The 24270-nt window shown below is 49.5% G+C and overlaps 6 protein-coding genes and 1 non-coding gene across 7 annotated transcripts; 4 read left to right on the top strand and 3 right to left on the bottom strand.

Annotated features, from left to right (window-relative positions):
* Positions 1-8196: 8196 nt before the first annotated feature.
* Positions 8197-8887, bottom strand: BC939DRAFT_435485 (uncharacterized protein). Its single transcript, XM_051553499.1, has one exon. The coding sequence runs from the start codon at positions 8766-8768 to the stop codon at positions 8229-8231; it is 540 nt and encodes a 179-aa protein (XP_051417573.1). The 5' UTR covers positions 8769-8887; the 3' UTR covers positions 8197-8228.
* Positions 8888-10296: 1409 nt separating this feature from the next.
* Positions 10297-14110, bottom strand: BC939DRAFT_482796 (uncharacterized protein; the record flags this gene model as incomplete). The annotated part of the gene is made up of 8 exons (XM_051559149.1): positions 10297-10597; positions 10699-11636; positions 11798-12178; positions 12411-12557; positions 12657-12947; positions 13045-13171; positions 13264-13371; positions 14055-14110. The coding sequence occupies 8 exons, from the start codon at positions 14108-14110 to the stop codon at positions 10297-10299; spliced, it is 2349 nt and encodes a 782-aa protein (XP_051417574.1).
* A 487-nt stretch (positions 14111-14597) lies between these two features.
* BC939DRAFT_103825 (uncharacterized protein) lies at positions 14598-15561 on the bottom strand. The gene has a single exon (XM_051549858.1). It carries the CDS (start codon positions 15292-15294, stop codon positions 14671-14673), a length of 624 nt encoding a protein of 207 aa, XP_051417575.1. The 5' UTR covers positions 15295-15561; the 3' UTR covers positions 14598-14670.
* Positions 15562-16652: 1091 nt separating this feature from the next.
* BC939DRAFT_405671 (putative serine proteinase, precursor) lies at positions 16653-18144 on the top strand. The gene is made up of 2 exons (XM_051552832.1): positions 16653-17459; positions 17558-18144. The coding sequence occupies exons 1-2, from the start codon at positions 16730-16732 to the stop codon at positions 18004-18006; spliced, it is 1179 nt and encodes a 392-aa protein (XP_051417576.1). The 5' UTR covers positions 16653-16729; the 3' UTR covers positions 18007-18144.
* Positions 18145-18701: 557 nt separating this feature from the next.
* Positions 18702-18784, top strand: BC939DRAFT_t7. The gene has a single exon. It is a non-coding gene; the product is annotated as a tRNA-Leu (tRNA).
* A 1745-nt stretch (positions 18785-20529) lies between these two features.
* Positions 20530-22794, top strand: BC939DRAFT_391299 (Mycolic acid cyclopropane synthetase-domain-containing protein; the record flags this gene model as incomplete). The annotated part of the gene is made up of 2 exons (XM_051551949.1): positions 20530-20919; positions 21775-22794. 2 exons carry the CDS (start codon positions 20530-20532, stop codon positions 22792-22794), a joined length of 1410 nt encoding a protein of 469 aa, XP_051417577.1.
* Positions 22795-22937: 143 nt separating this feature from the next.
* Positions 22938-23466, top strand: BC939DRAFT_435493 (uncharacterized protein). Its single transcript, XM_051553500.1, has one exon. It carries the CDS (start codon positions 23068-23070, stop codon positions 23311-23313), a length of 246 nt encoding a protein of 81 aa, XP_051417578.1. The 5' UTR covers positions 22938-23067; the 3' UTR covers positions 23314-23466.
* The last annotated feature ends 804 nt before the right edge of the window (positions 23467-24270 follow it).

Below are 24270 nucleotides of genomic sequence, written 5' to 3' on the forward strand. Positions count from 1 at the left end.
TCTGGCGCTGCAGCTTATGCTACTTGTCGATTAAGTTAAATACTCCAGTCAGAAATGCGTGGCACATCGAGCATGCGAATTGTCACGCCTAAAGGCTCGCGAATGACGACCCCAGCCACGAGTACAGTGCCTTCTGCTCTATTGTCGATATTCTATGCGGGATCATATGCGGAAACCCCGCCAGCGAAGAAGGAAAAGGCTATGGTAGCCTTGGAGGAATGAAAGATGTAAACGTGAGTGCAGCCGAAATGGTGCGGACAGTAATGACAACCAATGAAAAAACGGTAACAGGGGTCAGAGTACGCAGTATTGCTGTTTTCGGACATTGCATATTTACTGTTGGTCAGAAGGGAAGGCGGGCAGTCCAACACCACCATCGCCTTCCTCTTTTGCCATGCAGATGGACAGCTTACAACTATCGATCCACATAAACAAGAGTAAAGCTTGGTACATGCACTTCGTAAACAGAAATGAAAAACAATCGACAACAGCTACCATCCAGCACGCAGATCGATAGCTTGAATAAACCTTTTCCTTCGCTAGCGCGAGAGCAACCATGGGATACACAAGCATATACAGTACTGGCCCATAGCAGTGATGTTTCGCCGCGGCCTATCGCGTCCGGCTGGTTCTACCATCAGGCTCCTATCTCATCTCCTGCGTTTCGCTATAAAAGCACCCTTCTCTTTGTCTCCTCGTCTGTTCTTCGTGTCTATTCCCTACACCATTCCAAGAAACAAGCCCGAAGGAAGGCACCTTCCTCACACTCTCCTATTCTCTTTCCGCCTATACCCTCTATATCTGCTCGCAGAAACACCATTAATATGTCTGAAAAATACGAAATCGAAAAGGGGTTCGTGAACGAGAAGGCTAACGAGATCGATGAACTTCAGCTTGCTGAGGAGACCGAGACAGAGAACTCCAAGGTCGAAGCCGTTCGCTTGGGTATGTGAACACTTCACTTCATCATCGTCACCCCGCTATGCATTCATACCATCCCCCCCCCCCCCCCCCCAAAAAAAAAAAAAAAAAAAAAAAAAAAAAAGATATCACACGCAGCTCCTAATCCTCTGCACACACACTCTCTCAATTACTAGTCGTTCCTATTACTGATGATCCATCCTTGGTTGCGGTTACCTTCCGCTTCTGGATCATCTCATTCTTCTTCTCCGTGATCGGCGCTGTCATTCAGCAGTACTACTTCTACCGGTCCACCTCAGGCTCCTTCTCTATATTTTTCGTCAACCTGGCCTCCTATTCCATCGGCAAGGGTCTTGCCAGAATCCTGCCTAGCCACACGGTCAGCGTCTTCGGCTACGACATGTCGCTGAACCCTGGACCCTTCAACATCAAGGAGCACGCTTTGATCGGTATCTCCGTGTCAACTGCTGCTGGCGCTGCTTATGCGATCGATATCCTCTCTGCCACAGATCTCTTCCTGAACCACCGCGTCGGAGCCTTGGGCTCGCTCTTCCTCATCATCACTACCCAGTGCGTCGGATATGGTATGGCTGGAGTGCTCCGCAAGTACCTCGTCTATCCCGCTGAGATGGTCTGGTGGGGCAACCTCGTCCAGGTCGTCTTCTACAACGCCATGCACAATACCGGCGAGTTCAAGACCATGAAGATGATCCGCGGCTGGTCCTACATGAAGTACTTCTGGGTCTTCTGCGGAGGCATGTTCGTGTACGAGTTTATACCTCAATGGCTCGCTCCCCTGTTGGTCTACTTTGACTGGATCTGCTGGATCAACCCGTTCAACAAGGACTTCTGGGCCATATTCTCCTCAATCTCCGGAGGCGGTGTCCTCTCCTTGTCGTTCGACTGGACATCGATTGGTGGCTCTACAATGTATCTCCCCTTGGCCGCCCAGCTCTGCGCTTATGGCGGTATGATCTTGAACTACTGGATCATTCTTCCTATCATGTGGATCAATAACATCCTCGGCACCAAGACCATGGGTCGACCATTGACCTCCCGCCTCTTCTTCGAAAACGGTACCCGCTTCGATATTAACACGGTCCTGAACGATGACTACACTGTCAACGAAGCCCTTTACGACGCTGGTCCACAGGCCAACATGTCGCCCTTGTATGCTCTCGGTTTCATGACTTCGTTCATTGCACTGGCCGGCTGTGTCTCCCACATCATTTGCTTCCACGGCGCCGATATCTGGCGTAACTGGAAGATGGCCGTCGGCGACAAGGATGAGGACATTCACACCAAGATGATGAAGGTCTATCCTGAGGTTCCTCAGCTCTGGTACGCCATCTTCTATGTCATTATGGCCGCGCTCGCCATTGTTACCTGCGAAGTCTACAGCCTTCAGCTGCCATGGTGGGGCCTTATTGTCGCACTCTTCGTTGGCTGGGTCTTGACTCTCCCTATCTGTGCGATGACCGCCATCACTGGCTTCGGTCCCGGTCTCAACGTCATTACTGAGTTGATCTGTGGTTATATGCTTCCCGGAAAGCCTATCGCCAACATGACCTTCAAGTGCTACGGTTACATGGCCATGTACCAGTGCATGAATTTGCTGTCTGATCTCAAGCTTGGTCATTATATGAAGATCCCCCCACGTTCCATGTTCATTGGCCAGTTCTGGGGAACAATTGTCGGCTCCGTCTTCAACTACCTGACTATGGTTCTGATCATCGACTCTCAGCGCAGTGTTCTTAATGGTACGAAAGAGGATCCCTCTGGTCTTTGGACTGGCCAGCGCGTCGAGACCTTCTGGGGCTCTGGTCTCATTTACGGTGCCCTCGGACCAGCCCGCATGTTTGCTCTGGATGGCAAGTACGGTTTTGTGTACCTCGGCTTCTTGATCGGCTTCATTGTGCCCATCATCCTCTGGGGCCTCTCCAAGAAGTTCCCTAAGGTCCAGTGGTCCAAGTTCAACGTTGCAATCATCGCAGGAGGCATGGGTAACTTCCCTAACGGATACGTTGTCGGAATCTTCCCCAGCGTGGTCGTTTGCTTGATCTTCCAGTACTACATTTACCGTTACCACAAGGGCTGGTGGAAGAAGTACGTTTTTATCCTGTCGGCAGCCCTCGATACCGGCGCAGCCTTCACGGGACTGATTGTCTTTTTGTTCTTGGGCGGAGGGATCTCATCCACGTTGGCTGTCAACGTCCCATCGTGGTGGGCCAACTACTACACGCCTGAAGGTGATAACGCTCCTTACAACGCCGTTGACCGCTGCGGTGCAGCCACCCCTGCTGGCTGGACTGGAGGCGTCTAAAATGCTCTTGTGCCCAATACTCAGTCGACAATAAAAAATAACACACTATTTATCATCGCTATTGTAGCTTGTTTGATCGTCTACTGTAATGGCGATGGAAGGGATGTGGCACTTGATAGTACTGCTCAAACGTGGGAAAGGGGTAGGGCGGCGAGGTTTAAGGCGGAATGGGTCTGGTAACAGCATCGCGTCGATTGTTAAGTTATCGTCGATGTCGCTTACCTGGTAAATACCACAAACACTCATTTCAAAAAAAAAAATCCAATCCCAACCCGTAGGGTTCGTCTCTCAAACACAATGTCAATAGAGTACAATTGGCTATGGAATACATTTACTATATTAAATGCTTGATTCCAGTTATATTATCCACACGGTGGACAGCACTACGCCCTTGCGGGTTAAAAAGAATAATGTGTATCTTTGGTTATTTTCGTTTGCACGCCCATTGCTGGCGCGATGATTGGTTCATGAGCGCAATATGGACGTATACAGAGAGCAGGCAGTTGTCAAAGATGCATAAACGCGAAGGAAAAAAAAAAAAGGACTCTTTTTTTTAGGTGCAGCACTGATCGTCTTTTCAAGAGTGGACGAGTCGACCAGTTTAGACACCGACTCGATATTGGTATCAAAGGAAGCTGGTATAGTGAAATCGGCGTGATGAGCTGATACTAAGTGGTGCTTCCCTGTATTATCTATCAAGGCTTGGGAATTTGATCTCTCAAGTTTACAGAGAAAGTACTAAGATTGCCTCGGAAATGGATATCCGAGGATTATTTTTTCTCACACCTATCTCGTGTTTACAGTCGATTTTGGGTACCCTCGGTAACGATGCCGGAGGTACCTTCGGTAAGTATCACAACCGCACAAGCACATACATGTACATGTACAGGCCAGGGCTGTTCATGTTTACTTCAATTTGCTCATATTGTGTGTTCAACGGTGTGATTGAAAAAACTTAACAAACAAGTAAATGTGATTCAGGGCGGCCAATCGGAAGCCCTACCAAATGCCCACCAGCACCCACAACACCGCAGCTGCGACGGTGAGCATATTCGAAATAAGGTTTTGTTTATGCAAGGGAGACTGAATAGACACAAACAAACGATGTTGTTTGAAAAGGACGTCTGGGTATACAAGCAAACCACAGGAAAAAAGAGAGTAAATGTCGTCTAGGCATCGGTGAAGAAAAGCAGTGAGTGTTCTCTATTCCCTCGGTTTTTTTTTTTTCTTTTTTTTTTTTTTTACAGTAATTAGATATGATCTCTTTTTGCGTGTCTCTTCAGTAGAAGAACCCAGAGTAAGGCACCCCTCATATAAATACGTGCTGCTCCCTGCCCCCTTTCTGCCTCTTTGTCAATTCCTCAGCGAGTATTCGCCCTCTAGGCCATCTTTCCCCTCTCCTCAGCTCCTCATTGCGCCTTCTCCTCATTCCATCCATAACCATGGCAAACAACGCCTTCACCACGGAGGTCAGCAAAGAGGAATACCTCTCCGAGAAGAGGTCTTACGAATTCAACGAGAAGGGCATCGGAGCCAATGCCGATATCGCCCTCGAAGAAGAGCAATAAAACTCGCCCATCGAGGCCGTCCGTCTCGGTAATGCCTCTCGCGGCTTTCTTCATAACTATGTTCAGCTGCAACACATAGCAGTTGCTAACGACATCTATCCTGTTTGGATTGTCGCTTTATAGCCGTCCCATTGACCGACGACCCCACCCTTCCTGTGGTCACCTTCCGCTTCTGGGTCATCTCCTTCCTGTTCACTGCTTTGGGTGCTACGATCCAGCAGTACTACTTTTTCCGCTCTACCTCGGGTTCTTTCTCCATTTTCTTCGTCAACCTGGTTTCTTATACTATCGGCAAGGCCTTGGCCCGCATCTTGCCCGAGAACAAGATGTCAGTCTTTGGTCAAGAGCTGTCCTTCAATCCCGGCCCCTTCAACATCAAGGAGCACGCCTTAATTGGTATTGCTGTCTCGACCGGTGCCAGCGCCGCCTATGCTATCGACATTCTGTCTGCCACGGATATCTTCTTGAACTACCGTATCAACGCCCTGGGATCCTTGATTCTCATCATCACCACCCAGTCCGTTGGTTATGGTATGGCCGGTATGCTCAGGAGGTACCTCGTCTACCCCGCTGAGATGGTCTGGTGGAGCAACTTGGTCCAAGTGGTGTTCTACAACACTATGCACAAGACCGAGGAGTTCGAACGCGTCCGCCTCGTCCGTGGATGGTCCCGCATGAAGTTCTTCTGGGTCGTTGTCACTTGCACGTTCGTCTACCAGTTCATCCCTCAGTGGCTCGCCCCTATTCTGGTCTACTTTGACTGGATCTGCTGGATCAATCCCTTCAACATGGACTTCTGGGCCATGTTCTCGTCCATCTCCGGATCCGGTATCCTCTCCCTCTCCTTCGACTGGACTTCGATTGGTGGCACGGTCATGTACTTGCCTTTGTCTGCCCAGCTTTGCACCTACACCGGTATGGTCCTCAACTACTGGATCATCGTCCCCATCATGTGGGTCACCAACACCCTCGGTACCAAGACCATGGGCCGACCATTGACTTCCCGCCTCTTCTTCGAAAACGGTACCCGCTTCGACATCAACACGGTCCTGAACGATGACTACACCGTCAACGAGGCCCTCTACGACGCTGGCCCACAGGCCAATATGGCGCCCATGTATGCCATCGGCTTCATGACCTCGTTCATTGCCCTGGCTGGATGCTGCTCTCACGTCGTCTGCTTCCACGGACCTGAGATCTGGCGTAACTGGAAGCGCGCGATCGGGTCAAAGGAGGAGGACATTCACACCAAGATGATGAAGGTCTACCCCGAAGTTCCCCAACTCTGGTACGCCATTTTCTATGGCATCATGGCTATCCTGGCCTGCATTGCCTGCGAGTTCTACGGCACGCAGCTGCCATGGTGGGGTCTCCTGATCTCCCTCTTTGTCGGTTGGTTCCTCACTCTCCCAATCGGTGTGATGAACGCTGTCACCGGCTACGGTCCTGGTCTTAACGTCATTACCGAGTTGATCTGCGGTTACATGCTTCCTGGCAAGCCTATCGCCAACATGACCTTCAAGTGCTACGGTTACATGGCCATGTACCAATGTAACTTGCTGATGTCTGATCTCAAGCTCGGCCACTACATGAAGATCCCTCCACGCTCCATGTTCGTCGGCCAATTCTGGGGAACGATCGTCGGTTCCGTCTTCAACTACCTGACCATGCTCGTCATTATCGACTCCCAGCGCGAGGCCCTGAACGGAGAAAGTCCTGATCCCAACGGTCTCTGGACCGGTCAGCGTGTTCAGACCTTCTGGGGCTCTGGTCTTATCTACGGTGCCCTCGGACCCGCTCGCATGTTCGCCTTCGATGGCAAGTACTGGTTCGTCTACATCGGGTTCATCATTGGGTTCATCGGACCCGTCATCATCTGGGCCCTGTCCAAGAAGTTTCCCCAGTACGAGTGGTCGAAGCTCAACATTGCAATTATCGCCGGTGGTCTCGGTGCGTTCCCCAACGGCTACGTTGTTGGAGTGTTGCCCTCGATCATTGTGTGCTTGATCTTCCAGTACTACATGTATAACTACCACAAAGGCTGGTGGAAGAAGTATGTGTTCATCCTGTCTGCCGCCCTCGATACCGGCGCAGCCTTCACGGGACTGATCATCTTTTTGTTCTTGGGAGGAGGGATCTCACCCAAGTTGGCTGTCAAGGTCCCATCATGGTGGGGTAACTTCTATGTGGATGACGATCCACAGTACCCGAACACTCCTTATATTGCGGTCGATCGCTGTGGTGCTGCCCACAACAAGTGGACTGGAGGCGCCCTTTCAAAGTAGACACGCCCCCCCCCCGCTTCTTGTAAAATAAAAAAAGGACATTTTTTATTTTCTGTAAGCTGCCATTACCCCTCTGAAGCATCGCACGATCCACTTGGGTTACCTTTGCCCAAAAGATCTACCGCACCTTGTCAAAAATAGATTACTGTGGTTCATCACGATGACAAAAGACGGGAGGTCTATTGTGGGGTAAAGGCGAGAGATACGGGCTGTGTGGTCATGGCGGGAACTTAAAAGGCTGCGCTGATGACCAACAAAAAAGATCGCACTCCAAATGCGAAGTGAAGCAGGGAGGAATTGCGTAACAGGGTGCAAAGTGGGATGACACAAGTGGGTATGACAATAGGCGAGAACGAACCTATTGAGAAACACATACGTGTACACGGATTATCCAAACCATCGGCGGAGATTCTAGGCTGTGTTATACAGGACCGCCTGGCACGAGCAAATCGCAGAGCGGCGCAAAGTGTTGGATTAATCAAACTTAGGGGAAGCGCAATAGAACAATTGAGCGGGGGCACGTCTTTTTTTATTTTTTTTTATCCAATAGTTACACTGCGGCACCTGTGTGTGATATACATACGTGGAGATCTCCTTCTTTCGATATACATTGTTGAACATCTTAGTCGCGAAACGTCTATTCATTTTCAAGTACAACCGCTGATTTGTCAATACGACCTCTTACACTCTGTAGCTTAAAAGGGGTTTGAGCTTCAACGCTTTATTTTCTACGTACAGTCGCAACAAGAGGTCCCGCACTAATAGTAAGCATATTTTACACGACACTTTGAGGGATAGGTTCTATCATGATTATATTTTTCCTTCTTGGGAGGTTTTATTACAGGTTTGTTACATAGGAAGAAAAAAAAATACTCAATGCCGATAATAGTTAAAAGAGCCTTTGGGCGAAGAAGTGTGTGGGGGGAAACGCAAAAAAAGAGTCCTCGTCTAGGTTGATTGCTCGCTTGTTTTTGTTTGTTTGTTTGTTTGTTTGTCGTTACCAAGTGTAGCCTTCGTTGGTGTAACCGCACACTGGAGCAACTTCACAAAGCGACCCTCCCTTTCCCCTCTGTCATTTCTGGACAATAGCATGCACGGCTTTTTTTTTTTTTTTTTTTTTTTGTTCCTCAATTAAAGGAGCTGGTATGCGACGGCAGCGGCACCGGCAAAGGCCATCATGACGTTAGCGCCCAAGGATCCAGCACCGCTGGGCTTGTTCGTGGCCGTGGCCGTGGCCGTGGGGGCTGCGGTCGTTGCTCCAGCAGTGGTGGTAGGTGTGACCGGTGCGGGGGCAACGGCGCCGCTGTTGATCTGGAAGTTGTTGGTGTAAGACTCCTGTCCCTGGGGCTGGGTGCGGACAATGATGGCGTACTGGCCAGTGGCGATGCTGTCGGGGACGGTGAAGTCAGCGCGGGTCAAGGAGCCACTGCAGTCGAGTGTTCCGAGGGTGGCGACGTAGCGGACGGCGCTCGCAGGACCGGTGACGAGATCGACGGTAACGTTCTTTCCAGCATCACCCATGGAAGCGCAGTTGCCGGTCCAGCCAACGAACTCGGATTTGCCAGTGGTCCAGGTCGAGCCCTGGGTAGGGTTGTTGATCTGGAGCATGTCGGCGGTGGCGATGGCGGCCAAGGAGGAGGCGACGATGGCGACGGTGGCGAGGAACTTCATTGTTGGATATATGTATGTATACGTGTGGGTATTAGGGTGTTGGTGAGAGAGATGAGTGGGAGAGAGGAAAGTGGAGCGGGTGGGGTGTCTAGGGGACGGTGCCTTTTATACCAAAAAAGAAAAAAAAAAAGAAAGAGGGCACAGCCGGAACATTCACGGCCTTCTATGCTCAAAGGGCTAGTCTACGACAGGACAGGCCCGCGGGCGGAGACAGGGGAAATGAAATATATTTTTAGCACGCACTCAAAAAAAATACCACCCAGCACCCACAATGCCCATTCCAGTATCCGCATTCCCCTTGCCCCTCGCATGCACATGCGTGGATGTCATCGCATAAGGACCATCCGTACAACCAGGCTGTACCCCAACTGCATCGGTACTTTGGTGCCCGCCATGACTGATCCCTATCCACGAACCAACCTTTTTTTCGTTTTTGTTTTCTTAGGAACGTCTCCTAACCTTCCTTTGGACAAAACGTCATTCGTCATCTCGAACCATAAAGGACCCAGCGTACATCTGTGTCAATCCACCACACTCGTCCTCATGCATTCTGCTCCCCCATATGATGACCATGGTTGGCGTAAACCGAGTCGTACATGCATAACTGTTAGCGCCATTGTCGTTCGTATGATAAGACAGACGACAGTAAGGAGAGTAATGAGAGAGAGAGCATCGAAACATGCATGTCTCTAATATCCTGCCTGAGAGCGTGCTGTCTGTCTCCAAAACCGAGGTATTCAACCTTCGTTTTATTTTTATACATAGTCGCCCGACATTCCTCCACTGCCAAAAAAAAGCATGTTTGTATTGTCCTCCTGAATAAGGTTACCAAACAATCGATTCATTAGAGAGCGCGGTGCCCGAAACATCCGGGTGAAAACCATATTTTACTACGACATTTGTGCCCTATCCTGTATGTACTTCAACACCCCTTCTTCTGTTGCTTTAAGATACGAGAAGGAGAAGGGGGGAGGGGGAGGGGGAGGGGGAGGGAGGGAGGGCTGTAGGGTGGACACAAGGACAATGAGCAAAAGACACTAGGGCTGTCAACTTTTGGCCGCCTGTTCCCCATTAGTCTAACCACCACTGTACTCGTTCACAAAGAGAGAGAGAGAACGAAATGCATATCGAATCCGCATGAAAGTTTAAGCCGAGATGAAAGTATCCGACATCCGATGAATGAGCTGATGAGCGATGACTAAGGCTCTCCGGGAATGCTCCTAATCTAACAAGCGGCTCCAGTTTACACACGCGAGCCATGGCTTCGCAGACATGAAAAAATAAGCATTTTCTATAGTTTCTCAGAGCAATACTTGGGAGCATTTGCCCGACGGGAGAACGATAGACTATCGATCGAGAAGATGGGCGATAGCTTTTAATAACGGGATCTATGTTTGAGGATGACACTAGTTGAAGAGTAGGAGAAGGGTAATAGTACAAGCATGGCGAATGAGAGGGCAGATAAAAAAAATTGGATATGCAAAGTGGATGGTGAAAGCAGTAAAGTCTGGAGGGCGAGAGCAGTTGTTTAGTCGTCCTCCATCATCATATCATCGTCGTCGCCATCCAGATCAATCTTCCTACGCTTGCCACTGCCATGGCCGTCATCCTTTCGGAACTGGCGCCCGACCTTCTCACGCAACACATCCAATCCAGAGTCCTCCTCTGCCCACTCGATCACCAGATGGCGACCCAGCAAATGTGTATTGGCAACATTCTCGTACACACTCTTGGCCTCCTGCTTCGTCATAAAGTCCAGGAAAGCGAAACCACGATGGCCTCCGGCCATCTTTTTGGGAATACGCACAGACTTGAGCTGACCGAATGTGCTATAATGAAAAATTCAAGACGTTGAACAGTTAAGTATTTGCACGTAGATGTCAGTATAAACGGAATAAAAGGAAAACAAGGAAAACTGCAGCCGACATACCTGAAAAGTCCCTGGATGTCCTTCTTGGTGGCTTCGAAGGGAATGTTGCGGACAATCAATTTCGTGCCATGGTCCTTGGGGGCAACGCGAGCCTTGCTCTTGCTGTCACTCCTACGGTCCGAGAACTTGATGTCCAGCTTGTTTCCATCCAGAATAAATCCGTTCATCGCCTTCATTGCATTCAAGGCTTTATCCTTCGACACGAACTCTGCGAATCCGAATCCCATGCTCAAAGTCTTTCCGGGGTTCTTGGGGTCAGGCTTGTACCGGACCATGGTAGACTTGATTCCATCCACACTTGCAAACGCCTTCTTCAGACCCGCGTCCGTAGTCTTAAAGTTGATGTTCTTGATAAACAGAGTCGAGCCCTCCAAGTTGTCGGCATCCTGAGAGTCCTCTGCAGTGGCGGCACTCTCCATGAGCTGAGTCGAGGTGACCTTCTTTGATAGGGCCTCCTCCTCCTCATCTGCGGCCTTCTTCTCCGCCTTCTTGTTCTTCGACTCAGGATCGTACTTGCTTGTGAATACTCCAACAGGCGCCTTCTCCAAGTACAAAATCGTATCTTTGAATCGCCTGTATGCCAGATGGGAGAACGCAGACCTGGCTTCGCTGGGCTGCAAAAACTCGACAATGGCGATGGTCTTTGCTGGGGGCATCAGGACACGTCCAAGATCCCCATGGGTGCCAAACAGATCTTGAAGCTCCTGTTCAGTGGTGTTGTAGGGGATATTCTTAACAAGAATCACAGTATCGCTGCGCTCCTTCTTTCCGAACGCATCAACATTGATGCCCTCTTCCTCCAAGAACTTCTTTGTTTCCATGATGATCTGGGTTTCTGCAACAGCGAGACGCACTCCCATGTTGTCGGCATCGGGGCTCAAGATGTCTGCCTTGGAGACGTTGAGGCGGTCTGCGATCGAAGCTGCAATAGCATCAGACTAGAGATTTGAAGTGCATTCTTTTGGTTAATACGCGTAAAACTACATTTGCTGGGCCATAACAAAATGAATACATTAATACGTACATTCATGTAAAGACTGTTCCAGTTGAAATCCATGCCACTCTGGCCTTTCTTCTTAAGCTCGCGCTGCTTCTTGACGGACAATGGGCGTCCACCGAGTCCAAGCGGGTTCTCCTCGTCCTCCTTTGGCTGTGGCTTCTCCTTGGATGCGAGAATATGCAGTAGACGGCCCATGAAAAACTTCTTGTCCATTGCTGTGAAGGCTTTGATAGCGTGCTCGGGCAAGAGATAGAGGACATATGCGTAACCCTTGGGCTTCTTTGTATCCTTGGAGATGGGCATGTGGACTTCTGAGAGGGGACCAAATTTCTCAAACAGCTTGCGGAGCTCCTCCTCTGTGCAGGTATATGGCAAGTTTCGAACAAAGAGACGTCCGGTATCGGCAATGAGATTCTTCGCGTTCTCTTCTTCTTCCTCTGCTGAAATGATGAGGGGTCTGTTGGGGGGCTCCTGTGCAATCTTTCGTGCGGGTGCCGGTTCAACGTCTGACATCGCCGCTCCATCTTCCTTGTCCTTATCTGACTTTGCCTAGAATTCAACCAGCAAGGGTAACTCTGTCAGCGCCAAGAATAAGGCATATTGAGCAGCAAAATGGTATAATAAAAACAGAGACGAACATAATGCTTACCTGCTCGGTCGACTCTCCTGCTGGTTTGGCCATACGCGACTTCAGCCAGTCCAGATCTGACACCTCAGAGTTGTCGACAAGGTCGTCCTTCTGGGGAACCTCAGACATGGTCATCTCCTCATCCTCATCACCACTGCCCTTTTCATCTGCCTTTGAAATTGGGAGATTGTCATATAATTCATCATCCGAGTCCTCGAACGTGATCTTTGTCTGAGTCACCATCAAGCCCTCTCCACCAGGTTTCCTGTTCTTGATCGCAACAACCTGAGCCCTCGCCTTTGCCCTGTTGCTCATACGGTCATGTCCGACCTTTTCGGTGTTCAATTCCACAGCGTCATCGTTGGCCCAGGTCTTGGTGACAGCCCTTGGCTGCATGATCTCCAGATATTCCTTCAGTTTGGGGTCGTTCTCAGCCTGATACAATTTGGATAGATGCTCCTGCTTCTTTCTCAATTCCATGTTCGCCTCCCTCTCGTTCTTCAGCTTCATTGCAGCCTCTGCAGCCTCCTTGCGCTGTTTCTCCACGCCCACTTTCCTTGCATGTGCTGATGTACCGATAGTGTGCTGACTCCATGCTCTGGGAAGAGAATCATCTCCAATCTATGTGTCATTCAGATTTTGAGTATTTTTAGGTCGTTAGCACAGCATAGGATGAGAAAAGGCGATATTGGGCTAAACAACAAACTAAACACCTTACCTCCTTGGCCTTCTCTACAATGATCTTTGAGGTATCAATGAATGTGTTGTTGAAATGTGCGAGTGCAGCCTTGGCCTCCTTTTCTGTCTTGTATCCAATGAATCCGAAGCGTCTCGAGTTGCCGAAACTAAGGGACATGAAAATTGAAGAATTGGTCAGGAATCCTTCCTCTATGGATCGCATAGACTTCACAAGCATAGGCAGGCTTTAGAGACTTACGAGCTCTTCATCAACTTGGCGTCAGTCACCTCGCCTATAGTGTTGAAGTGCTCCCGGAACCGCTCGTCCGTGAGGTGTTTAGGAAGGTTCTTGATAATCAACCTCGACCTAATACAGTCGGTAAAGAAAAACAGCTCATAGTTAGGACATGCGCAGGTGAGAGTCCTCGGTTGAATGGGGACACCATGCGTTCCTTTAACTTACATTATGAATGAATGGGTGATGTAGAGTCGGGGTGGTGGACCTTTTGCTGTCTGTACCTCTTGCTGGACCTCTTCCCTTGACAAAAAAAAAAAAAAAAAAAAAAAGGTGGCGTATGTTTATGAGGGACTGCTCGAGTTCCTTTTTGGGTATTCGTGCTCCCATTGGCCAGGCTTGCGCCCAGCAGCAACTCTGTTTCTCCACCTCTTCCAGCTCTCCCTCCTCTTCCTCCTCACTCCTTCCCATACTTACCCATAACGGCATTCAATCCCTGGGGCAAGAGCACACTAAAATAGTGCTGTATCAGTGCTTAACGTAACGAAGGGCACCTGGAGGGCCTGATTTGGAGCACGGTCGCTTGGCTGAAATTGAGTAATGATACTCGTTTTGCACTTTGTTCTTTGCATACATGATTGCTTTTACCCTCATATATCAAATAGATACAGCGTGCGTTGCAATGCAATTGGAATTTTGAATCTTTACTTGGAATCTCACAGACGCCATGGACCTGTCTCAGGCTCTAGAAGCTGTAACGCAGGATCGACGGCACCGAGCGTTTAGACTTTAATAAGAGAAGGGAGCTCAATTACGGTTTAAGTTCACGAACACGGAGCGGACTGCCGTGCAAAGACGGTATCTCGGGCATGGATAGCAATGACAACGGATTGACGAGTGTTTGGTAAGTCTCAATCGTCACAGGCGCCTCAATCTTGGATACGAGAATCAGAACGCTCGCGTTCGAACCTTCTAAAGCTCCAAGACCGGTAGAATGGACTACATTTGTTATAGCGGTCCGATCAAGGACACGTTGAAACTCATTTTGACGACATTGAAGGGCCTAGAGATACTATGGGGGTTGATCTACAGGATTTAAAGTGTGTAAAGCGAATGGATGGCGAAGAGCTGACCAAAGCTGAAGTAAAGATATGGACTAGCAAAACACAGGTTCAATCAAGCCGAGTATGATACTAAGAAGGCAGCACTAAGGAAGCACATTCATAAACTGATAGCCAATGTGGAGTATAACAACTTGTACAACAACAAACGATACCGATGTTGCCGATTCATAACAGGATAATAAACAAACACTCTTTTCTTTACTAAATCATAAAGCTAATGCTGAGCTGTGCTAACACGGACCAATGAATTTCATATTTTATTTTGCAAATGCAGCTTTATGAAATATATTCGTGTAAAAGACATGGATCAGAAGACAAGAGCAACAGCGATGGCTAGGGCAGTCAAAGCCCAGGAGAGCTGTTGGGCACCTGCGGAGTTGCCATGACCGCTAGTCGGCTGCGGGACTACAGTGGTAGAAGTTGCATGGCCTCCACTTGTGGTGGAAACTGTAGCTGTGGTGGTAACTGTAGCTGTGGGGGTGACTGTAGCTGTGGGGGTAACTGTAGCTGTGGGGGTAACTGTAGCTGTGGGAGTAACTATAGTTGTGGTCACAACCTGGGCTTCGGAATTGCTGTACGATGTAACACATTGGCCTCCGACATATATGACACCCTTGAACCCATTCTCGCAGTCTTGACCGACGCTTGACATGTAGCTGACGATGCCCTCCTCTTTAAAGGTTCGATGCCAGTCCCAACCTTGGCGCATTGTGACGCTGCGCCATGTGTTTTTCGAGGTACAGGATCCAACAGCAGTAGTCGCCTCGACATTGTGACCTCCAGCTTGGAATCTCCATACGATAGTGTCCTTTGGTTCGATGCAGAGGGTTGAAGGCTGGAATCCTTTATCGGTAACAATGATGGGGTGCTCGGCTGCCATGGCGGTTGTCATGCAAGCCAATACGGAAAGGAAGATGGTGGCAAAGTGCATTGTGGATGTGTATCCTGGTGGTAAAGGTTTATGCTGTGGGAATCAATAGGGTCGAGTGCGGAGGAAGTGCTTTTCCTTCGTCCTTTTAAATGGTGATTGATAGACTGGCCCCAGAAGACTTTACCAAGACAACAGCCGGGGCACCAGATATCTCCGTCAACATGACTTCAGCAAGCGTGCGTGAAACTCCACCAGCGATAATCTAACAGCGGCTTCAAGTACAAGACATTGGGCACGATCATCATGAGAGCAGCGCGTTCAAGAGATCAACCTCCTCTGGCCGTAAAAAAGTGCTGTGCGAGGCACAGGCCATCGATCAAGTTGCTGAAATGTTTGTTTGTTTGTTCGTTTGTTTACAGTGTGCTCTGTTGTCAACGCGCGAAAACTATATTGCGCTTGAGCCCATGGGCACATCCTTGGCTAGCACCCAACTGTAATGCACGACCTCTTGCTCATGGAACCATCGATTGCAGCCCCAACTCTGGCGCTAGATGCTGCTCCACCATGTACCCCAGAAATGCAAGCTCCAGAAACGGCGATCTCTTTAGCTCTATGATCATCAGACTGGAAGTACCAGTTGACATTGTCGTTTAAGATTGACGCACAGTGTCTAGGGTTGGAACCCTCGATCCGGGACAGCGACAGTGACAGCGCGCGCGCTAGCAAGATCGATAGTCGTGAAGGGCTCTTTTGTATGTGGTACTTAGGCACCAGAACTAAGTCCTGGAAAGACAGAACCCGAGGCAGTGACGCTGCAGCGGATGTAAAACCAGCAAAAATAAAAATAAAAATATGAAATAAAATAAAAAAATAAATGCAAAGACACCCATTCGAGAGTGGAGTCTTATTCCTGTCGATTCCATCGTGAGAGGATGTCGACGTAATCTGGCCAGGGGTTCTGTTGAGTGAAAATAGAAAGCAAGAGCTGCCATTTGCTGTGGGGTCTTATATTCGCGTGCATCCACGGCGGGATACAAAAAAAGCAAACAATCGTTCGAGGCGGAGGCGGTCTCAGGATCGTCTAAATTCCTCCATGCCAAGTCTAGGTGACGGTCCTACCTATCAGCGCCCGTGCTTTTTTTTTTTTTTCATGAAAGTCGTTGGTTCAGAGAGATCAGTGCACAATTCACAGCAGCACGCAACATTCCTGGCCCCAGATCTCCAGCTCCCTGAGTCCACTGGCATGCTCAGGTTGCTCACCGGTCTAGCCTTTTATCGTTCTCAGACCTTCGCGTTTGAGGTACAACCTGCGCTATGACGATGGTTCGTTGGCCCAGGTATGTTCGCCGTATACTTCCTAGAGCACAAAAAATATATAAGAACGATTGCCTCCGCTTACTCCTTCCCTTTTTTCTCCACGTCCACGCCTCGAGTACCTGCTCCTCTCTGACCTGCCCGCGTATCAAGCCCACTACACCTCTATTCAAAAGAAGCCATGAAGTACGCTAGTCTCGTCCTCGCTGCCTGTCTGGCCCTTTTTACTTTCTCGGACGCCGCCCCCCTTATTAAGAGCAACTCTGGAAAGCCCATCCCTGACTCGTACATTGTTATCCTAAAGGGCGGCAAAAATGTCACTGATTTTGTTACCAAGTTCGAGGCCCTTGCCGTTGCCCAGGACGGTCGCGGTCGCAAGTCTACCATCGATCGCCACTATCCTTCCCTTCAGGGCTTCTCCGCAACGATCAACGCCGCTGCTCTGAAGGAACTCCTTGCCTCTGATGAGGTTGAATATGTCGAGCAGGATCACATCATTACTCTGGATGTCTCACTCCAGCCCAACCCTCCCTCCTGGGGTCTTCCTCGTATCTCGGAACGCAAGAACCGACTCAATGTTCCCTACCTCTACCAGGAGCAGGCCGGCTCGGGCGTCACAGCCTATGTGATTGACACCGGCATTTACGTAGACCACAACGGTTTAAAAGGTCGTGCGTCCATGGGTGCCAACTTCATCGCTGGCTCACCCAACACAGACGAGAATGGCCACGGTACGCATGTCTCAGGAACTATCGGTGACACCAAATATGGCGTTGCCAAGAAGGTCAAACTGGTCGGCGTCAAGGTCCTCAATGCCGAGGGTTCTGGTGCTTATTCCGGCGTTATTGCCGGCATGGACTGGGTCATTCAACATGCCCGTGGTACCAAGGCTGTTGTCAACATGTCCCTCGGTAAGATTTTTGTTGTTGTTTTTTCCCCTCCTGCCTTGGGCTTCCGCTTGTGATCCACTGGATGCTAATTTGTTTTCGAATGACAATGTATCTACTAGGTGGTCCAAAGTCCATGGCTATTGACAGCGCCGTGAACCGCCTCTACGCTGCCGGCATCCCCGTCATCGTATCTGCCGGTAATGAGGCGGACGTGGATTCATGCACCAGATCTCCTGCTGGCACCCAGGGAGCCTTCACAGTTTCCGCTTCGGACATTAAAGATCGGGTTGCGAGCTTCGCGTCCTGGGGCAGCTGTGTTAAAATTTTTGCACCTGGTGTTGAAATCACGTCTGACTGGATCGGTAGCCCCTCCGCCATCCGCACCATCTCCGGCACCTCGATGGCCACCCCTCACGTTTCCGGTGTCGTCGCCCTCTTCCTGAGCATCGACTCATCCTTAACCAGTCCACACCATGTTTATCAGAAGCTGCTTAGCGTCAGCACCCCCGGCGTCGTCAAAGGCGACTTGAAAGGCTCGCCAAACCGCTTTCTCTACAACGATGCCTAAGAAAACTGGTGCCGTCCATAATTGCTTGCTATTCATTTTATTTTATCTTTTATTTTGCAAGTAGATCATGATTCCCTCGAAATCATAAAGAACATATAGAATGAATCTTAATAAAATCCCTTGTGAGGTTTACGAGGCGGTTTTTGAGCACATTGGTTTATACTGGAAGTAGTAGTAATTAATAGTTTTTTTCTTTCAACAATTTGCTACGGCGATATGGCGGATTATTCCTTTCGACCTGCTACACGAAACGATGAAATCTATCCGTGCGCGTACTATTTTCGTGAGTTTCATGCTGATAGAACATTTTGAGGATTTAGATGTGAATCTGGATCTGGATCACCTAAAATAAAAAATTGCGCACATGGATAGAAAGAGGCACTGAATGCATCAAACAACCTAGCGGACGCGTTATGCAAGCAGAAGCAGAGTTTTTTTTTTTTTTTTTGATATGATAACAAGAACTGACAAGAATATGTGGGGTTTATTAGTGAGAGACTCTAGACTAAAAGACCTTATTGCTTTTTAACATCAATCCACATGAACACGAGACGCATGGTCCGCAAAGGCAGCTCCCGTTAAAAAAAAAAAAAAAAAAAAAAAAAAAGGAAAGCGAAAACGCAATATTGATGGCGTTTATCACGTGACTTAAAATAACGAATACATATATTTTCTAAAATGAGCCTCCACAGACTGGTAGGATGGCCGAGTTGGTCTAAGGCGCCGCACTCAAGTTGCGGTCTCGAGAGAGGCGTGGGTTCAAATCCCACTTCTACCACAATACATTTTGCTAGTTTCTCATTTTTTCTTATCGGAGCTGTGCTTGAAAGGTTTAGGCTACAACGAACAGAACCAGTTGAAAGATCTAGCTCTCAAGAGCATTATCCTTTTTTGCACGTTGCCTTGCCTTGACGGGCGCTTTGCGATTCGCTCACTGTTTTCTTTTATTTGTTTTAGAAGAGAAGGCGAATGGGAGGGACAGTTAAAGCGGATGGCATTGATTGCCTGGTATCTCATATGTAGACTGCAGATAGATGTAAGGACTCTGGATGTCCGATCAACATGTGTTGCTTTCTGCGTGTGAGCATGCATGCAAGTGCGACAGTAGCTTATTTCAGTTTAGCATCGGTTGCTTTGTTGTTGTTTTTGGGTTATGGGTGCTCTCTTCCAGCTGTTCTTTTTACTTGTACCCACGAAGGTTCTTATTTTTTTTTTTTTTCTTTCGTACAACATGCCAAAGAGTAGATAGAGGGCGGAATCGGGGGATCGAATCAAAACGCAACCTCAGCATGTTCCTCTCTGGTTTTTTTTTGTGTGGTCCCTTTTTTTGGTGGCATCTCGATTGGAATCGTACAGACTGCTCCTCCTCTCCCAGCTCCTCGACCAGTAAAATGGCCCCCAGAGGAGGTGCAAAAATACCGGCGGTACGGTGGCCTTATCGTCGTATTATTGGACGTCTTTCAGAAGATAAATATGCCAATTGCCATTAAGAATGTTCCACCTGCCCGCATCTTTTAGAGTACGCTTTGTCAATAGAGTCCAGGTTCGATGGATGGTGACGGGAACTAGACTGACTGTAGCTAAGCTTTGGGTACCCTGCTTGTTCTCACTTCTAGCCCCCCTTTCCTTTTAATCTCGCATTCTGTTCTCACTTTTTGGTTCTTCTTTCCTTTTCTTCCTCACGCCCGTCCTTCCTCCCTTTCCTCCCCTTCTCCATCCTCTCCCTTCCTATACCCATCTTTTGATCTGCAAGGTAAAGAAGACGTATGTCCAACAATTGGACTGATTTTTTTTTTGTGTATGCCTATCAGCTCGCCAACGGTATCTGTCAGGAGGACGCGTCGCGCGATGTAGCTACGGTCGACATTGTAACTGGGTGTTGTTTATCGAGTTCCTATTTCGCTCGTGTTTCCTCCTCGGCTGTGTCTCCATTTCGACCCTTAATCGTCGCTAAAAAAAAAAAGAAAAAGAAAGAAAATAGGGTATCAATTGTGTCGTCGCGGTTCGTGAATCGAGGAAAAGAAGTTGGACGGATGAAAAGAGGAGAAAGAGGAAAAGGCACCGTTCGATCATTTAGGTCCATCGGCTTATGAACAATAAAGAGAAGCAGATGTGTGCATTGCAAGACGCGCGCGCGCACGAAATGGGAGAAAAGAACGAAGGAGCATGCAAGCGGATTGTAATAGGTATAGCGAAGGATAGGAGGGAGGAATGGAATACAAACAGACATGTCTTCAGTATAGTGGTCTGGATCAGTCTGGAGTGGAGAATGTATGGGTAGATTTAAGGATGCTAACAGGGGTGGAGTATCGTTTTGATGTGTGAGTGTCCCATTTTCACTGGTCAGGGCTGGAGAAAAAAAAAAAGAAAAAGAAAACATCTCCAGAGGAGTACAAGGGGGAACCCGAACTCAGGAACATCGTATATCTCGACTCGCTCGAGAAAGTCATCTCGTTTTCTTCTTTCTCATCATCTTTTTTTTTGACCCTCCATCCCTCATCTCATCTTAAACAGAAAAAAAAGATGGCCTCTGTCAAGCCTGGCGCAAGCTGGAAGAAGACCAACTATCCCAACATCAAGAACGCCGACTATCCTGTCGAGGTCGCCGGAAATGAGTCGTTCAACAACCTCCACCTCGCCGGAGTCATCCTCGGCGCGCCCTTCATGATCGTCTCGCTCCTCAAGCTGCCCTTCTGGTCCTACCCCGTTCTGACCATCGTCATGGCCCTGCCCATCTTTGCCGCCTACTTCGTCTACGGATCCAAGTATGCCCTGCCCCTCAACAACCGCGTCCAGACCCCTGGCAAGAAGGTTGAGGATTACCTCACCATTGTTGACCCCGCCTTCCAGAAATACAAGGGCAAGAACAGAATCCCCATGGAGACCTTCTTCGAGGCCTACTTTGATGGAAAGGTACAGTGTCAATGGCTGCATTTTTGTGTCGATTTCAACTGCAATTGCAGTTTGCAATTTACAATTGTTTGTTGATCCGATTGCTTTTCTTTTGTTGGCATGCTTCTGCGTGGCGGTGCCTTTTGGGAGCTTTGATCGAAGACGAATTTCTTCAGCCTTGCCAATGGAACGGCACGGACAGCTACTCTTTTTTTCGTGTTATTTTCATCCGCGCAGACCTAATGCTGCGCTGTCTGGATTGAAGAGGCGTTTTTTTTTTTCTTGGCTTCCCGCATTCTTTCCGGTCTCCTTTTTACACCTAGTGGCCGCTACTGCCTGTTCAATTGTGTCCAAAAAAAGAACTTTAAGCGGCTCCTGTCTATAAGGCTTGTCTGGATAAGCAGAGTGGGAGTGTGACGGGAAAAGATTTGATCTCCCTTCCCCCTTTTCCTCTTCTTTACTGGGTTGTAGGCGGACAGGCCCCGGATCGGCACATATTCGGCGTTAGGGTGCATATTTGTTCCACACCTCTTGTATGGCTTTCTGGCGGTGGGAACAAGAAGGGAAAAACGAGGTCGGCGCTTCACATGCCTTTGTCAACAAAGATCCGGACCACAGACCGTCATGCAGATCTTGTGCGGAGAGATATTCCCGCTCATTATTTAGTCCTTCACATTCAAAAACAGGTTTTTTCTGTTATCGGGGCCTGGGAATGGAACGATCCCTTGACGCATATTCCAACTCCACTTTGTTCACGGTCCTACATACCCCTCCCTTTTTTTCCTTTTTTTCTTTTTTTCCGCTCCTAATAGTCTCATTGATTTGTAATGAGGCTGGATGCTTACATGTTCCCTGCCTCTTCCACACCCAAAATAGATCGACATCAACCAGGACTGCCTTGAGTTGCTCGAGAACCGCCACGACTGGAGCGTGTTCCAGATGACTGCCAGCCAGGCCAAGTTCTTTGTCACTCAATGGATTCCCGAGACCCTCTGGCACTCCAAGAAGCAGGATGAGGATCAGGTCCGCGACCACTATGACCGCGGTGATGATTTCTATGCCGCCTTCTTGGGACCCCGTATGATCTACACCTCCGGTATCATGTCCGACGTCAACAAGAAGGAGACCCTCGAGGAGATGCAGGACAACAAGCTGAAGCTGGTCTGCGAGAAGGTTCAGCTCAAGAAGGGCGAGCGTCACCTCGACATTGGATGCGGCTGGGGCACCCTCACCGCCTATGCTGCCAAGAACTACGGAACTGACTCGACTGGTATCACCCTCGGATTGAACCAGACTGCCTTTGGAAACAACCGCATCAAGGAGTATGGTGTCCCCGAGAGCCAGGCCCGCATCATGTGCATGGACTACCGTGATATCCCCCGCGAGAAGTGGGACAAGATCACCTGTCTCGAGATGGCTGAGCACGTCGGCATTCGCAAGTTCAACGAGTTCTTGCTCCAGGTCAAGGATATGCTCAACGATGATGGTCTCTTCTACCTCCAGATCGCTGGTCTCCGTGCCACCTGGCAATACGAGGACTTTATCTGGGGTCTGTTCATGGCCAAGTACGTCTTCCCCGGTGCCGATGCCTCGATGCCTTTATATTGGGTTATCAAGCAGCTCGAGTGCGCCGGTTTTGAGGTCCAGAACGTCGACACCATCGGAGTCCACTACTCGGCCACGATCCACCGCTGGTACTTGAACTGGATGTCGAACCAGGAGTCCATCACCGCGACCTACGGCAAGAAGTGGTTCCGCACCTGGGAGATCTTCCTTGCCTGGTCGACTATCATCTCTCGCCAGGGCTCTGCCACCTGCTACCAGATTGTTGCCCACAAGAACTTGAACGCTTTCGATCGCACTGGACTCCAGGCCAAGAACCGCTTCAGCGTTTAAAGTGGGAAAAAAAGGAATTTGGTAGTTTGTGTTGTGCAGGACTTTTTGTCGATTGTACATACAACTTTTTTCTTTTTGCCGTTTTTTTTCGTTCCCATCCCCCATCGTCCATTCGTGTTATTTACAGCCAATAAACAGTACATCATAGTTGTGAAAACACAAACACTTGAGGTCTTTATTGGAAGATGAGGTAGTTGATGCGAAGATCAATAGGTTTAGGTTTTCCAATAGGCGAGCCGACCTGGATCTCACTCTGCAGAGATTCTGGTCTTAATGTACACATTAATGAACACCCATGCCCAGCCCAGAAGCGCCCCGGGGAGGAATGCCTTGACTCAGAGCACCCATAGGGGGAATGCCCTGTCCAAGAGTACCCATAGAAGGAATACCTTGTCCAAGAGCACCTTGGGTAAGGATGCCCTGACCAGAAGCACCCAAGTCCTGGGCGAAAGCACCGCCCATCAGAGGAGCACACTGTCCAACCGCAGCATCCAGTCCCATTCCGACTCCAAGACCTAACCCGGCTGGCTGTGGCGAGACCTGGTCAGCACAGGGCGCGATATCGATCACGAACGGCAACGACTGGACCGTGGGTTGATAAATCGTCAAAGGCTGAACGCTGACCGTCGGAACGATCTGGACCGAGCTCCCCAACTGGACACTCGACTGTGGCAGGGTCTGGTCTTGCTCGGGCGCAGCTTGGACCGCGGTCGTAAGCTGGTGCACCGCAGGCTGGTACGTCGTCTGGGGGAGAACCTGGGTCGTTGGCTGGATCGCGACATTCGAACCAAGGTTCACGTTCTGTGGAGGCAACATCGAAGAGCTCGCGGGTGCGGCTTGGATGTTGGAGCCGAACGATGCTACCTCGGGAGCAAAGGTCGTCGATGGGGTCACGGCCGTCGAGGGGAGAATGTTCACCTGGGAGCCGAGATCGACGGTTGAGGAAGGGAGCGAAATGTTGCATTCGGTAGTCCCCTGAGCTGCCGCACATCCGGCTGCAGTGGAGAGTTGGCGCTTTCTCATAGGCCCACCAGCACCGGGACCGCCAGGGAACCCGCCAGGAGCACTAGCGTCAGGAAATCCATTAGGAGTACCAGTGCCAGGGAAAGCACCGGTACCGGGGGAATCAAGGATCGCGGCTGCTGGGCCCGTGAGCCCCGAAAAGTCGCCCTGGCACTGGGACTGGACGAGGGGCGCAAAGGCCTGGACAATGGGTTGGTAGCGGTTGATTGGAGTGACATTGGTGATCGGGATCATATTGACGGATGAGCCGAGCTGGACGGATCCAGAGTTGCCGCTCTGGTTATAGGCGTCACCCGTGGGGAAGGAATCTGTAGATTCCTGAGGAAGAGGTACACCCTGAGCGGTTGCGCACAAGGCGAGAACGAAGGTGATGGTGCGAAGGGTTGCAGAGGTCATGGTCGGTAAAGAAGGTAGAGTGGGTTTGAGGGTTGCCCTTTGAAGGAGTGGTGTGAG

Source organism: Gamsiella multidivaricata, assembly GCF_025024155.1.
Source record: "Gamsiella multidivaricata strain RSA 2152 chromosome Unknown BC939scaffold_2, whole genome shotgun sequence".
In the NCBI taxonomy this organism is placed as follows: Eukaryota; Fungi; Mortierellomycota; class Mortierellomycetes; order Mortierellales; family Mortierellaceae; genus Gamsiella; species Gamsiella multidivaricata.